The sequence below is a fragment of the Alexandromys fortis genome, unplaced genomic scaffold (assembly GCF_014885135.2).
Source record: "Alexandromys fortis isolate MF-2015 unplaced genomic scaffold, M_Fortis_MF-2015_v1.1 scaffold_134, whole genome shotgun sequence".
NCBI classification, from domain to species: Eukaryota; Metazoa; Chordata; class Mammalia; order Rodentia; family Cricetidae; genus Alexandromys; species Alexandromys fortis.
This window is the reverse complement of record NW_026068007.1, coordinates 2,341,200-2,356,743: the sequence shown is the minus strand read 5'-3', so window position 1 is coordinate 2,356,743 and position 15,544 is coordinate 2,341,200. Positions and strand designations below refer to the sequence as shown.

Below are 15,544 nucleotides of genomic sequence, written 5' to 3'. Positions count from 1 at the left end.
AGAAAGGGGTACACTCATCCATTGCTGGTGGGAATGCAAACTTGTGCAACCACTCTGGAAAGCAGTGTGGAGGTTTCTCAGGAAATTTGGGATCAACCTACCCCTGGACCCAGCAATACCACTCTTGGGAATATACCCAAGAGAGGCCTTATCACACAACAAAAGTATATGCTCTACTATGTTTATAGCAGCATTGTTTGTAATAGCCAGAACCTGGAAACAACCTAAATACTAGATTTCAAAACTCTGAACTATCCCAATCCTGTATGTTTGGTTATTTAACAAAATATGTTTTGCATACTGAAAAGGATGAGAAATATCTCAATTTGTATATTTGTCACATAATGAAATATCATCTTCATAATTTAGAGTTAGATAAAATATAGTATTAAATTAGTTTTGTCTGATTTATTTTACTGACTTTAACACTACTGTTAGTAAATTTTAAGTTACCTAAGTGGCTCAAATTATATTCCAATTAGGATATGACTTTCTAAAAAATTAGTTGGCCAACTGGAAAAACACATTGCCAATACTAATAACATTATTTTGAAATAACAGCCTGGGAGACTTTACCATGCTTATTCAGTGAGGAACTGAAGCTCATTTCAAGCATTAAAGGCTAGGGATGAGGTGGAATCTGGGTTCTGACTATAAGACAAGAATATTATGATTTCTGATGCATTGTTGAAAGTCCATATTCCCCTGGGTATGCCCCAAGCACTGGAAGATACTAGTCCTGCCCACTCCAAAAGAATCCCTAAGAGTTTCTCTTTGAGCTCCAGGAGCCAGATGTTATTGCTACAGCCAGAAGCTTAGCACAACCCTGCCATGGGGAGCTGAAATATAGAAAGCTTCTAAAGTCTCCATGTGTCCATTCTTCTGCCTTTTTGATTCTCTGAATTTAAGTAACAGTCTTATTTAAGATTATCATCAGTCTGACACAGAGCAAGCAAGGACAGTTCGGGCACCCTCTCTTCTATTGCTTGGGGTCTTAGCTGGGGTTATCCTTGTGGATTCCTGGGAATTTTCCTAGAGCCAGGTTTCTTGCTAACCCCATAATGGCTCCCTCAACCAAGATGTCTCTTTCATTGCTCTCCTTCCATCTCAACTATCCCATTCCCTCAAGTTCTCCTAAAACCTCTCCTTCCCCCTTCCTCTTCCCCTTCCCCTTTCCTTCTACACCCTGCCCACATGCTCCCAATTTTGTCAGATGATCTTGTCTGCTTACAATTTCCAGGTGGGTCTATATATGTTCTTCTTTGGGTTCACCTTATTACTTAGCTTCTCTAGGATCATGAACTATAGGCTCAATGTCCTTTGTTTATAGCTAGTATCCACTTACTAGTGCGTACTTGCCCTGTAATCATATTATCGTACATATTACCATAGAACCTTTGCCCAACAACAGATGGAAACAGAGGCAGAGACCCACATCAGAGCAGCAGAATGAGCTTCCAAGATCCAGTTGAAGAGTCGAAGGAATGAGAATATGAGCAAAGAGGTCAAGACCACGAAGGGTTCATTCACTGAAGCAGTTTACCTGAGCTAATGGGAGCTCACCAACTCCAGCTGGACTGGGACAGAACATGCATAGGACCAAACTAGTCCCTCTGAATGTGGTTGACAGTTGTATAGCTGGGGCAGACTGAGGGGCCACTGATAGTGGCACTGGGATTTGTCTCTACTGCATGTACTGGCTCTTACTGCATGTACTGGCTTTTTGGGATTCTATTCCCTTTGGATGTATACCTTGCTCAGCCTAGATGTAGTAGGGAGGGCCTTGGACCTTCCAAAAAGCAATGTGCCTTACCCTCTCTTAAGATTAGAGAAGGTGGGGTGGGAGTATGTTTGGAGGGAATGGGAGGAGAGGAGGGAGTGGGAATTTGGATTGGTATTTTTTGTAAATCTAATTTAAAAAAAGAAAAGGGTCTGCAAAGTTCTTTGAAAGATAAAAGCTAGAGTGGGTGTGGTAGTAAACACCTTTAATCCCAATGCTTGGGAGGCAGAGGCAGACAGACTTCTGTGAGTTCAAGGACAGCCTGGTCCCCAAAAATGGACTATGGATGTTCTTGTTAAAAAAAAAAAAAAACAGAGGGGGAGGTGGTGCAGGACAACTGTCTATATTCTGTCAATTATGTTTTAAATAAATGCTGATTGGCCAGTAGCCAGGCAGGAAGTAGAGACAGGACACCAGTCAGGAAGTAGAGGCAGGTCAATGAGAACAGGAGAATTCTGGGAAGAGGGAAGCTCCCTCTGTACCTCTGTAGTCCTGTCCAGACACAGAAGAAGCAAGATGTGACTATACCACTGAAAAAGAGACTGAGCCATGTGGCTAACACAGATAAAAATAATGGGCTAATGTAAGTCATAAGAGTTAATAAGAAGCCTGAGCTAATGGGACAATCAGTTTATAGTTATATAAACCTCTTTGTGATTTCTTTGGGACTTAACGACTGCAGGAACTGGGCAGAACAAGGACTGGTCAGGACAGAAAATCCCGACAACACTAGAGGAAATGTTTTATAACAGGTATAGTTTTATTTTTAGGCTTATGGTGAATTAAATGTAGGTAAATAAAATTCTTTGTATCTTTCATTCTTAATATATAATACTAACTTTCAGATATGTGAACTTCAATGTAATTTTAATTATGTGACCCTTGAATAGAATAAAATCTCCCCTTCATGTACTATAGATAAAACTGTTGATTGAATTGATGAATATGTTCTAGAAACTTAAAACAACTAGAAAATGAAACCATTATTTCCCATTGAGAACATCTATTGATTGTGAATATCTAGCATCTCCATTTCCTTAGGGAGTCAACTACTCTAGTGAAGCTGACAATCACCAACATTCTCATCTAATGGTTCCTCACCCCAGCCCAGGGCTACAGTGAAGACCTATGTGGAGACCCTGATCCAGCAAATCACTTAAGCAGGTTAATAGTTTCAGGATAAGAACAGCCACGGCAGAACTATCAAATATTCTCTTCTAAATAAAAGCTTTCCTGTCACAGCAAAAAAGCTAACCAAAAAGGAACAGCAGAGCACTATCTGAGATAAATGACTTTACATTTTCTATTAAAATTAAATTTGTGAAATAAAATTCTCCTCAATTTCCACATATTGATAAACACTTGATAATTTATCTTTCATTTCTGCCATCTTATAATTAATAAACCTAAGTCCCAGAGGATAGAGAATAGAAATTATCTTCACAAGGTGTGTGATACATTCTATACATGCATGCGTGTATGTATGTATTCATGTACACATGTGCATAGGAACATGTGTTCATATATGTATACATATACATGGAACCTTGAAGCTGATGTCATATATCTTCCTCAATGACACTCCACTTTTTAAATTTTAATTCCACAGGGTCTCACATTAAACTCAGAGCTTGGTGATTCCTGCTAGCCATATAGGTCCAGGAACCCCATGCCTCTGCCTTAAGAATGCTGCATTTATAGGTGGCTGTCATTATGAATTTGACCTTTTATATCAGTTTTAGAGATCTGAACTTTGGTCTTCATATAAATGCTTTATTTACTAAACCACCTCTCCAGCCCCTTTACTAAGTCTCTCATGTATATCAAAGTTAGAAAAAGACTCAAGGTTGTCTGATTGCTAGGCAGATTTTATTTCATATTCATAAGAACTATAATAAAAAATACTATTTTAGCTTATTTAGACAATCAAAAATCATCTGATATTTAATACCATAAAGAAAAATTTCAACTTTAATTCAGTCAGTCCAAAACTTCTTTAACTATGTTATACTTACTGTATCAAAAAAGTCATCACCTACAACAAACAAACAGATGTGTGTAGGAAAAGGAAATGTATTTTGTGGGAACACTAATATATCCCACTCAGTAAACACAATTCCAAAATCTCTATCCAGTAAAATCACATATGCACACAGCATATCATAATGTCTAGGTACTCTCAGTTATATAGCTTATAATCATATAGTAGAGTCAATAAATATTTGTTGAATAAATAAATTTAATTCTCAGAACAGCATGAGGAAACTGGATTAAGTTTCATTATCATTTCTAGTTACAGACAATAAGGAGATTCAGAAATGCTAACTGGCTTCCCAAAGGTCACAGACTTTCTGCTTTGAAATCCCACATTAGGCTGATGTCTTATTAGGTATTCGGAATACATCTTTCAAGAATGTATTAACCTTGGGGCTGGAAATACAGCTCAGTTGATAGAATGCTTGTGTGCCATGCACAATGACCTGGGTTCAATCTACAGCAGCACTAGACCAAAACAGAATACATTAAAGTCTCCTTTAAAACGAGACATGGTAGCGCTAACCACCATGCTAATGCACTATTCATACTGTGCAGGTGGTCCCACCACCAAAACTATTAAAATCCGATTAAAACTAACAATGCACAAAACTCTAAAATACGTTTAAAGTAACTGAACAATCATTAAGCTAAAAATTAAAAGCAAGAAGTTATTTTATGAGTAAAGAAAGAACTAAATTTTATTATAACCAGAATGAATGGTTGATATTCTGAAAATTATGCCCCACAAAAATACTATATAGAGAATAAATGGTATCTTGTTTAGGACACAGACATATTTTTGCCTTGTAATGGGGGTCTGCTGTAGAATTCAGCTGGTAACAGAAACTTAGTGTTGGTAGGTTACCACTGCCAGTGGCCAGCTAAGCAGTGATCACATGGAAGACACAGCAAAACTCATGAAAGCAATTCACTTCCTGTTAATTTAGTTATATATAAAATACTTTACATAAACAAAATTAAACACGTAATAAAACTAGTGCCATCTGCATTTAGCCACTGCACTGTGTTCAGGAAGCTTTTCTGCTTCTTCACATGCACCACAAGAAAACAGTACACTGTATTTATGTTGTCTGTCTTCTAACTTTGAAAAAACCGTAACTCGAATGCTCCTTGCCTTACTGTGCAACAGTAAGTCCAGTAGGGACTTTTCTGCCGAGAGACTCTAAGCACTGTAGAAACTGACCTGACTACATTCTCTTGATGTAACAAACACTGCAGCAAGATGCTATGTGCTTGCTGAGTCCCCAGGGATCCACAAACTCTGGATGGCCTTCCACACTCACACACCATTCTCAAATGGATAAAATTACCTGCAGTTGAGGCCTTGATGTTTCAAAGACATTGTCGCATATACATCAACAGCTTGTGGCAATTTTAAGAAGACAAAGTTAAGTCTCTTACAATTAACAACATAATCCGCCTTTGGCCAAATGAAGACATGATATTCAGGCAATATCACAGTATTTGTTCCATGAAACGATCATAACATTCTTCACCCACTAAAACTAAGACAAAATCACCTCCCCCCAAACCATACAACAGTCTATCATCATTTGGGTCGTCTTTAACATGGAGGTATCCTTACCATGAGGAGTGATGGTCTGTACAGGTTTAGCAGGGGACCTCACATTCCATATGGTCAAAGTACCATCAGAATGACTGCAAATAAATTGTTTTCCTTCATGATGCCAAGCCACAGAGTGAATAGCCTACACAGGGTGAACAATTATATTATCATACTAGTGACAAATGGTTTGGCAATTGATTTTAATAAATTTTTATACTTTCCAAGCTAGACAATATATTAACTACATTCTCAAAATAACTTAGTCCTCCTACAATACAAATAAGACATTTCATATTGGAACTGTTTAATTCCCCCTAATAATGCATTTATTAAGCATACATTAGGACACTGTGACAATGACATATACAATATGACATACAACAAGTTCAGGAAAAGTGTTCTTAGAGCATATCAGAGTCAGCCCCTCCCAATATACACTATCAAGTTACTACAAACAATGCAGGATGGAAGAAATCAGCCGCCCTGAGATAAAAGAATCTGTTTTAATGAGCTAAAAATCTATCCTAAAATTCAAAATTTTTATAAAGGATTAAGATCAATGAAAACTCCTCAGGATGAACATCAAAGCTTACTTTCAATACCTCAGAATAATTATGGAGGTAATTTTTAATCTGAGGAAACCATACTCGTTTCCTCTGAATTACTTTATTCCATGTGTATTAGTGTTTTGCCTCAACGTATGTCTGTAAACTAGTGTGCTCCTAGTGTACACAGAGGCCAGAAAGGACATTGGATCGTCTGGAAATGGGGATTACAGAGAGTTGTGAGGCCCCATGTGGATGCTGGTAATCAAACCTGGGTCCTCTGGAAAGCACCCAGGGCTCTTAACCATCTTTCCAGTCCCCCAAGGAGACCCTTAATCCGAGTGCCATCTCTTCAGACCCACGAGAAGATCCTTTCTGATTATACTTCTAATCCACATCCGGAAAGTTTATGTGACTGACGTGTTTGTCCTCTATTTTTTCCCTCTAAATTATGACTTTTCTCTATAAAATCCTATTTTTAGAAAATCAATTCCTGAGGTTTGCCAGGACTAAGCCAAGATTGAAAATCCAATTCCTTGAGAAGCTGTTGGGAACTATAGCAATGTCAAGATCTGTACGGGATAGCATTGCTGTTACCTCGTCATACGTGTATCTGTAGTCAGCCTTCTTCGACTTGAGGTCCCAGAGGACAACTGTTCCAGACTCAAAGCCGATCAAAAGCTGGGGAAAGGAAAGAACGCCTTACTGAGAAGTGACTTGTTTACTGTATAAAATATTTATTTTGGACAATAAAGCTAATCACTATTCATATCCTTCATGCATAAAACTTTAATATAGTCAAACACCTGCACTGGGAGTTGCTAATCACACAGATGACAAATGAGAACATGGCAGGGCGGAGTTACATGTCTTTGATGATTAGCGACTCAAAATACAACTGATACTGCAAAGAGAAAGCAAGTTTCTTGAAGTCATGAGCCTATATTCTGATACATTTCTAAAAATTACTAATAAAATTGTGCATTTATATGTATTTGAGATATTACAATTTCAAAGATCTATATATCATCAAGGAATTTCACTCAATGTACCTACTGATTAATTTCAATAAATCATCCCATATTCTTTCATGAAATTAAAGCTGAAGGCTCCGATAACCATGCTGCTTCCCAACATTAAGTCAGAATGTATCTTCTGGCTATGTACACCCTCTGGAGCCTGATGGCTCTCTATACTGTGTGCCCTGATGACCACAACGAATCAGCTGTCTGTCACAGACCTGGCAGTCATCATGAATGCTAGTCCTGCCTTCAACAAGAAAAACCATTAGCTAACCTTAATATGATGTTCTGCATCTTTCTCATTCATATCCCCCATCTCTAGTATCTCCCTCCTGGAAAAACACAGAGATCTCCTTTCTGACCCATTTCATATTGGAAGACTGGCTACAATATCCAAAGCTGAAAAAGAAATATGTATGCTTCTATTTAAAATCTGTCAGCCTCACCATTCTATTCATGATAAAATAAAAAATCATCTATACAATTATCAGATTTATCACTGTCTGATTTCTACTAAGTTCTCCAAAATCGGCCCTCCCACCTCTCCTGCCCACCACACTCCATTTGCTGATTCTGGAACTTGTTTCTCCAAGCATTCTCACATTTAACTTTTGTCCATGCTGCCTTCCTGTCTGGGGGGTGGGGTAGGGTGTTGTTTAAATGTAATCCCCTGATTAGCCCCTCTTATCTTCAGATGTGCTCTTAGCAGCTGCCTCTGGGGAAGACTTCCCTGAACGACCACATGTTACATCAATGGCCTTCCACTGTGTTCTAGTAATACTCCATCCTTTGATGGTCTGAAGGTTAGTTTTTACTATACCATTTTCATCTGAATTCTCCTGCAGACTATAAAACTGGCTCACTGGGTAAGGACTAAAACTATCTTGTTCACTATTATACTTTTAACATATGTCACGGAGCCTGATATGTTCTTGCTTTATAAATTGTATACTGTCTATCTGTGGCCCCATACCCCTGCCCAGTGTGATAGTTGTTAATACTGACTGTTATTTTGCTAGGCTCTAGAATCACCGAGGAAACATGCCTTTAGGTATGGCTATAAGGGGTTATCGTGATTATGTTAACTGAAGTAGGACAAACCATTGTAAATGTAGACAGCACCCTCCATGGGCTGGGGTCCTAGACTGAAAGACAATAAAGTGAGCTAAACATTAGCTATATAGGAGAACATTAGCTATTAAAGGTGAGCATTAGCTATCAGAAGTGAAACACATACTCCTGAAAAGACCTTGCCATGGTTTCCTTTCCTCCAGAAAGCTTGGATACATGATATGGCAATGTCCCATAGAGGATGAAGGACATTCAGAAATAAGAAAAGGAAAAATTTACAAACTGATAAACTATGTTAGCAGCTCAAGGTATAGGTAAAGAAAGAGCTCTTGGTGTGAAAGTGCCACTTCATAGACTTGTACCTTTAAGGAATTTGCTTTGACTGTTCACATTTTTAATAATCTAAGGAGGTCACAGTACTCTTTAGCCTCTTGCAGCCTGATACAACATCCAAATTAAGTCAGAAATATGCCCAACAAGTTAGGCTTGAATGATTGCAAGCTTCTCAGATCTTCTCTACAGAAGCAAGTCAAGGAAAATAAGAGCCTAAGTTATGTAAGTCCTCGGAAAATCTCCACAGGATTTATTCCTACTAGAAGGTTTCATTTGGCAGTGGATGGCAGTTAATGTATGGGGTGCTAACTGGTCAAAGTGCCGAGAATGACTATTTAGTGTTTAGTCCTAAAAGGGACATCTATATCATGACCGCTGCCATGCCCCCCCAGACTCACAAATACACATAAACACACACACACAGACACACACAAAGAGACACACTAAGTTGGTGAGCATCACAGAAGAGGGAGCACAAAGAATAGGAAAGGCAGGGGAAGGGAAAATGCTATGAGAGTTTTCTGGGCAGGACATGGCTATTGCACTCATAAACTCACAGCCCCTGTGGTCACCTGAACTAGAGCTATCCTGCCAACACTGTAGCAGGCACGGTACAGGGACAACCAGAGCTCCATCCTAGCTGAGGAACTACAGACAGTTAAGGTGCTGAAGGGGGAGGGGTCATTTTCCATAAGTGGTACAGGCACTTGGAAGTTGTCAATGCCATATTCAGAAAAGCCACCCCAATTAGACCCAGTGGTAATTAAAAAACTAATAAAAATTAAAAACCGTAAGAACAGAATGGGGACTTTTTAGGGTGAAAATGAGGTCTAGAGAGAGGAGGGGGAAGTACTAGAGAGTAATGTGATCAAGACGCATAACATACATGCAAGAGAGCGTCACACATGTATATGAAATTAACATACATTAAAAAGAATTGTTGCTACTAGAATGTTACATAACTTAGAAAGATGTAAAAGATCTGCAAATCACTTGCTAATGTCCTAATTTTTCTCCTCTATAACCAAGCATGGTGGTTAACACCTCTAATTGCAGCACTTGGGAAGCCTTTGAGACAAAAAAACCTGGGAGATCCAGGCCAATCTGTGCTACACAGTGAAATCCTGCATAAAAACACACAAATAAATAAGTAAAAAGCCTGGAGGTAGAGTGTTGGTAGAGCACTTGCTTAGCATGTGCAAGGCCCCTAAATTCAACGTCCACCACCAAACATAAATACATAACACCAAGTGGTTGCACTGAGTATGAACAAGTCTCTATCTGGTTCATGGCAGCAGTGATATGCATGCATTTCTAACACGGCAGGGAAGCATGCATAATGTAACATTTGCATGACTCAAGTACTATGGATGTAGAAGAGAATATATTTTCTGTCAGAATTATCGGGCCAGACATTATTTATATATACTTTTAATTTGGACCTTACAGTATAGAGAAGTCAGTAGTGGTGAGCTAGCCCTGCAAACAAGACTGACAGAAGCCAAAGCAAGGAGGCAGCAAAGAGCAGTCTGCAACTGGAGAAAAGTGACTAAGCCTTCAGCACTGCCTTCTAGGGAGGATATGGTGAAAAATAAGGAAATCCAGACTACACTGTAAGGAAAACTCAGTCACCCTGTCAGACAGTGCAGACACACTCAACACTTAAACAAGGAACCACCAAGATGAGAATGACCCTCTAGGAAGGTTGGACTCAGTCCTAACTGGGATGTCTTCATTAGACACTTCCCCTTCAAGGCTCAGGGATCTATGCAGAAGAGGAGGTGGAGAGATTGTGAGAGTCAGGGGTGGTGCATGGTTCCAAGGAAACACAGTCTTCCAGAGCCAGTGGAACTCACAGAGACTGAGGCAGCACTCACAAGATGTGCATAGGTTCAAACCGGACACCAAGTCCACGAAGCTATTTGCAGTTGATACCTGCTGGGAATGACAAATTAGTTTTCTCCAACGGAGTGACACTGGGTATATCAACCACATGCCAAGGTAGTCTCCATGCTCAGGAACAGTTTGACAACACAAAAACAAACTCCATTTTGTGGAGCGGGGGAGGGGCTTTCTGTTTCACTTTGTTTTGGTATTTGTGGGTCTTACTGATTTTTTGTGTGTTTTGATTTTTATTTTTTGTGTGTGAGTGTGTGTAAGGTATGAAAGAGAAAGCGAATGCAAGAAGTTGTTGGGGAGGGAGGTGGAAAGGAGTAGGGAGGGTTTTTAACATGATTAAAATATGCTGTATAAAATTTTTAATCAATGGAGAAAAAGAAATAAAAGAAGAGTATTGTGGATTGCTGTCAACTGTGACAGACCTCATGAGAAGAGACACTATGAAGAAAAGCTGGAATGACTTAGGGAGTAACTCCATGTCAAGGGAACCTTGCTAATTCTCTGGGCTTTCCAGCCAGATGCTAGGCTTTTAAACAGACATCTTTGGTAAAAGAAAAAGAAAGCAATAACCAGGATACTGTACATTTGCTGTCTGCGATGCTTCCTTTCAGCCATATAACCCATGGTCACTAGCCAACTCCAAATAGTCCAGGTATGCACTTGTGTTTCAGTGGCAAGCTGAGAATAGTAGTAAATAATCTATAGGTTTGCCCTTCCTCACTGAGAGAAGAAAACATTGAGTCAAATCCCTTCACAAGATAAAGTTTTCCATCATTGGTTTCTGACAAACTTTCTGGTGCTCATTCAGGTTAACGTTTTAGAATTATACAGGCAGGAAAGTGCCATTATGAAGCGGGACTACGTGAAAGATGGTTAGTGTAAGAAAACAGAAATTCACAGAAAAGGAACGTTTATTATTGTTAAATGTATTGATTAACCCAAGCAAACAATACCTAGATACAGGCGGCATAAGTATAAAAAAATTGAACAAGACTTTTAGAACATAACAAAAATGTCTCTATCTTATTAATTAGGCTTCTTTATGAAGAAAAAACTTAAGGAAGTTGACCTGTAGAAGCTATTCTATGATAATGTAACATATGATAAACACTATAAATCTGTAAACTAGATTAAGAATCATGATCTCTCCCTCCCAAGCCCCCCAAAATACCTGTATACATTATCAGAAAATCAGGGAATATTTGTTGAATACAAATGAATACCTGATATTTATTAAGTTCTATTTATGCTTTAAATTTTTTAACCCTTTTAATTAGAAATCATTCTAATCCTCCCACTTGTTCTTCATAATAACAAGCCGTTACATTATTCGATATACAAACCTTGGTCCAATCTCAACTTTTTGGCAATAGTGCAGTCCTAGGACAGTTTGCATATTTAAAAGTCAAAACAGCATGGATTAATTATCAAATGTTTATTTAGGAAAAATTTCTACCTTCCCCTCATCCATGGGATTATCACTTATATGGACAACAGGGCCGGGGTGAGATTTAGACGACCTGAAAAAAAAATAAGGCTTTTTACTCAAATAAAAGTTTTAGTATTCATCACAATAAAAAAGACTAACTTATGAAGAAAATATTTACATTGTCAATCAAAGAAAAATGGTGAAATTCATATGATTCTAAGTTAAACTTTATAATTGCATTTTCTATCTAGGAGAGATCTTCAATTTAGTCAAACATTTAATTTGGCATAGAAATTTTGATATAGATACAAATAATTTGCATTGGTATGGATTTTAAGGTCAATTTTGTTACATGTATTTCTGATTTTGATTAAGGTATTGTGATTGTGTAGTTCATTTAAAATTGTAATGTATAATTAGGAAATATAGGTTGATGATCAATAATAAACACGCTTGTAGTCATGTTAGATTTTCTAGATATATAGAGATGTATTTTAGTTAGATAGGCATTCTTCATATCTTTCAAAGACTGCAGAATATGGCATTTAATGTTTTAATAAGTTGGGGTTTTTCATGACAATGAGACACGTCTACTCCTGGCAGCACCAATCTACTTCAAGAGGAAGATGGGCATTGAAGAGGATCCTTATGGAGTTGAATAGTCATTTGGGCAAGAAACTGCTCTTGCCTGGACTGTTGCATAAACTGGACACAGAGAACCCGCAGAAAGAGGACTGCTGAACTTGCCTAAAGGTGAGACGGTCTTTTGAGTTTTCTGACTCATGAAAGAGTCGGCAAGACATTCTGCAGGATACAACAGATAGTGACTGAACTGCCTTTGGAATTTTCCTGATTCATAGAAATGTCTCTGGATACTATGGGCCTGTAGGCTGAAGATGGATGCCCCAACGGTACAGAGGAACTTTGGGTGACTGTCCAGGCAGCGAGATGTCTCTGTCATTTCTAGAGTTTTGGACTTTCTGTTTTATTATATCCTTCTGGAGTCTTTGATGCAGTTGAAGAATGAATAGTTATAGTTTTCCTTAGTTATGATAAAAGATAAAGTAGATATAAATATTGTAACTGTAATTCTTACTTAATAATTGTTTTGTTATATGTAATTTTACTATGTTAAAGTTAAAGCCTTTCTTTTTTGTTTAAACAGAAAAAGGGGAAATGATGTGGGAGTGATTTCTTATTAATAAAGAAATTGCCTAGGCCCCTTGATAGGCCAACCCTTAGGTGGGTGGAGTAAACAGAACAGAATGCTGGGAGAAAGAAGCTGAGTCAAGGAGTCGCCATGATTCTCCCACTCCAGACAGACGCAGGTTAAGATCTTCTCTGGTAAGCCACCTCGTGGGCTACACAGATTATTAGAAATGGGTTAGATTAATATGTAAGAGCTAGCCAGTAAGAGACTACAGATAATGGGCCAGGCAGTGTTTAAAAGAATACAGTTTCCGTGTAATTATCTCGGGGCATAAGCCTGCCATGTGGGAGCCAGGGCTGCCGAAACGCAGCCCTGCCGCTCCTTCAACAAAATTTTCCTTTCATTGTGTGATTAATATTTCAAAACAATGTAACTTCAGTGGTAGGTGTCAGTTGGAATATCCCAAACAATTCTACAGTTCATACCAGAAGCAGAAAAAAATCTGTTTTAGTTTTTCTGAAAACCCAGAAATGATTGGTACCTACACCTATACCAGAGCGAGAGAATAGAGGTAAAATCTGAAAACCCAGAAATGATTGGTACCTATACGTATACCAGAGAGAGAGAACAGAGGTAAAATATTTCTGGAAATGTCCAAGCACTAGGGAAAAGCATGTCCCTGTTCATGAATGCTGGAGCCTGGGACACTGCACCACTTCAGAACTGCCAAGACTTAGAGCACCTTGCCCACTAGATGTCATGACCAATGCAAAGAACAAACGGGAAACCCAGACTTCCAAGAAAGGCAAGAATGTCCCTGTCACAGAAAGTTCTTCTGTTTCAAAAGATTAAAACTGTAGAATGTGTTTGAAAAGAGTTTTGCAAACAGCTTTAGACCTTTGTTCTCATATTTAAAGACTGTAAGTGAAAACGTACAAAAACAGATGACACAAAACCTTTAGGAAGTGAAAACTGGCATTAGAGATTCTTGGCACCACAGTTCAATCCGATTTTTGTTAATTGTGGGGATACATTAATTTTAATAAACATTTACATTGCATAATTATTAGAAGATATAAAAGAAACATAATTAGAAGGCTAAAGAAAAAACTGAATTAGAAGATAAAAGAAAAATGAATGTTTTCAAACTAACAGGGATAACTAGTATTGAAACTATTAAATGTAAAGTTTATATACAGATGAAAACTTATATTATGCATTTATAAATATATATGAATATAAAAGGCTTAAATTTAACAACTGTCCTAACAATAGGATAATATTTATTAAAAAAACAAAAGATTTATATCTAATATCACGAATTCCTGACATATCCATCCCACATGGATTCACAACATAAAGCTATAAGATACTACTTGATACTTTCAGATATGGAATATTGGCTCAGACTTACAGTTCAATGGCTTTATTCCACATAATGACATAGCCTGAGAGTGTGAAGGACTCCACGTTGACAATATGTATGTTACCTCGTTCAGTGCCCACATAGAGCCACTTACTCTGGAAAGGCAGATGGCAAAATGTAACCCTGAAAGAGAAAATATGAACAGAAAGGAAATTAGAATATCTGATACCCTTTCCTGTATTACATGGTTACTTATGAGGTAATTAGTGTGCTTATTATATATAATAGTTATATACATAATTTTAAAAGGAAAATATAAAATAATTATTTTTATAATGAGAAAAAACAAAACTGACAATGAACTAATCTGATTCATCTATACACTGTCATCAATATTTAATCATGCTAATTCAACTTGTATATCAAACATACAGCTTTACAGTAAACAATAAGGTATGGTGAAGAGAGAATGGATTTTGAAGTAAGAACATGTTTCAAATCTGGCTACATTATCCACTGTGTACCCATGTGTACATCACAGATCTAACTTTGAAGTCAATATTCAACCATAATAATAATGCTCAAACAATTATACCAATAATATCATTAATAACAACAAATAATACAAACTGAGAATAACGACTACAAGGTTATATGTACTAATGCAATGCTAGGCCTCTGGCAAGAGCATATATGCAGCAGGTTTGTTACTTCATTAAAGGCACAATTTCATTACAGAGATTCTGCAAGATGAAAGTACATATCGAAGCAATTAAATATAGCTCATTTTTATTCGTTTTTAAAGTTAAAATTCAGGCAGACTTTAAGGTTTAGACATTTGTAGTTTCTAATATCTCATATGATAAAATATACTTTTTCAAAAAGATTTATGTGAATTTATTACAATGAACTATAGACATACCTATTTAACCAGCAAAATAATTTTATAGCACAGTCTGCATAACACTTTTCTGACATTCTTGAGATTAAAGTGTTTTAGATTTCAGACATTGTCACATAAAGATATTTTTGGAATGGGACATGAGTCTACAGACAACATTGGTTTAAATCACATCTATGCCTTGTAATATAGCTTGAAGGTAATTTAGTACAACTTGTGTGGGCCTACGCTTTGACTGAATCCTGTCCTATAAAGTAAGTGCAGAATTTTCCATTTATTGTTACATGGGCACTCAGCATTTCAGATTGGAGATCATTTCCTACTTTATGAACGATCAACCTGTACTTTGCTATTTCCAAGGTTTACATAACACCTTTTTGAAAACCTTAAGGAATAAGGAAAAGGAAGACATTTGGATTAATG

General features: G+C 37.5%; 1 protein-coding gene across 7 annotated transcripts in view; it reads right to left on the bottom strand.

Moving 5' to 3' along the window:
* Stxbp5 (syntaxin binding protein 5) overlaps nucleotides 1-15,544 on the bottom strand; it is a 129,027-nt gene that overhangs the window by 65,023 nt on the left and 48,460 nt on the right. For all 7 annotated transcript variants that reach the window (XM_050161584.1, XM_050161586.1, XM_050161587.1 and 4 more), the window contains exons 5-8: nucleotides 14,269-14,403; nucleotides 11,732-11,795; nucleotides 6,548-6,631; nucleotides 5,424-5,547 (exon numbers count right to left, since the gene is read on the bottom strand). In XM_050161584.1, coding sequence (XP_050017541.1) covers nucleotides 5,424-5,547; nucleotides 6,548-6,631; nucleotides 11,732-11,795; nucleotides 14,269-14,403 — 407 coding nt within the window. The remainder of the gene's footprint in view (nucleotides 1-5,423; nucleotides 5,548-6,547; nucleotides 6,632-11,731; nucleotides 11,796-14,268; nucleotides 14,404-15,544) is intronic.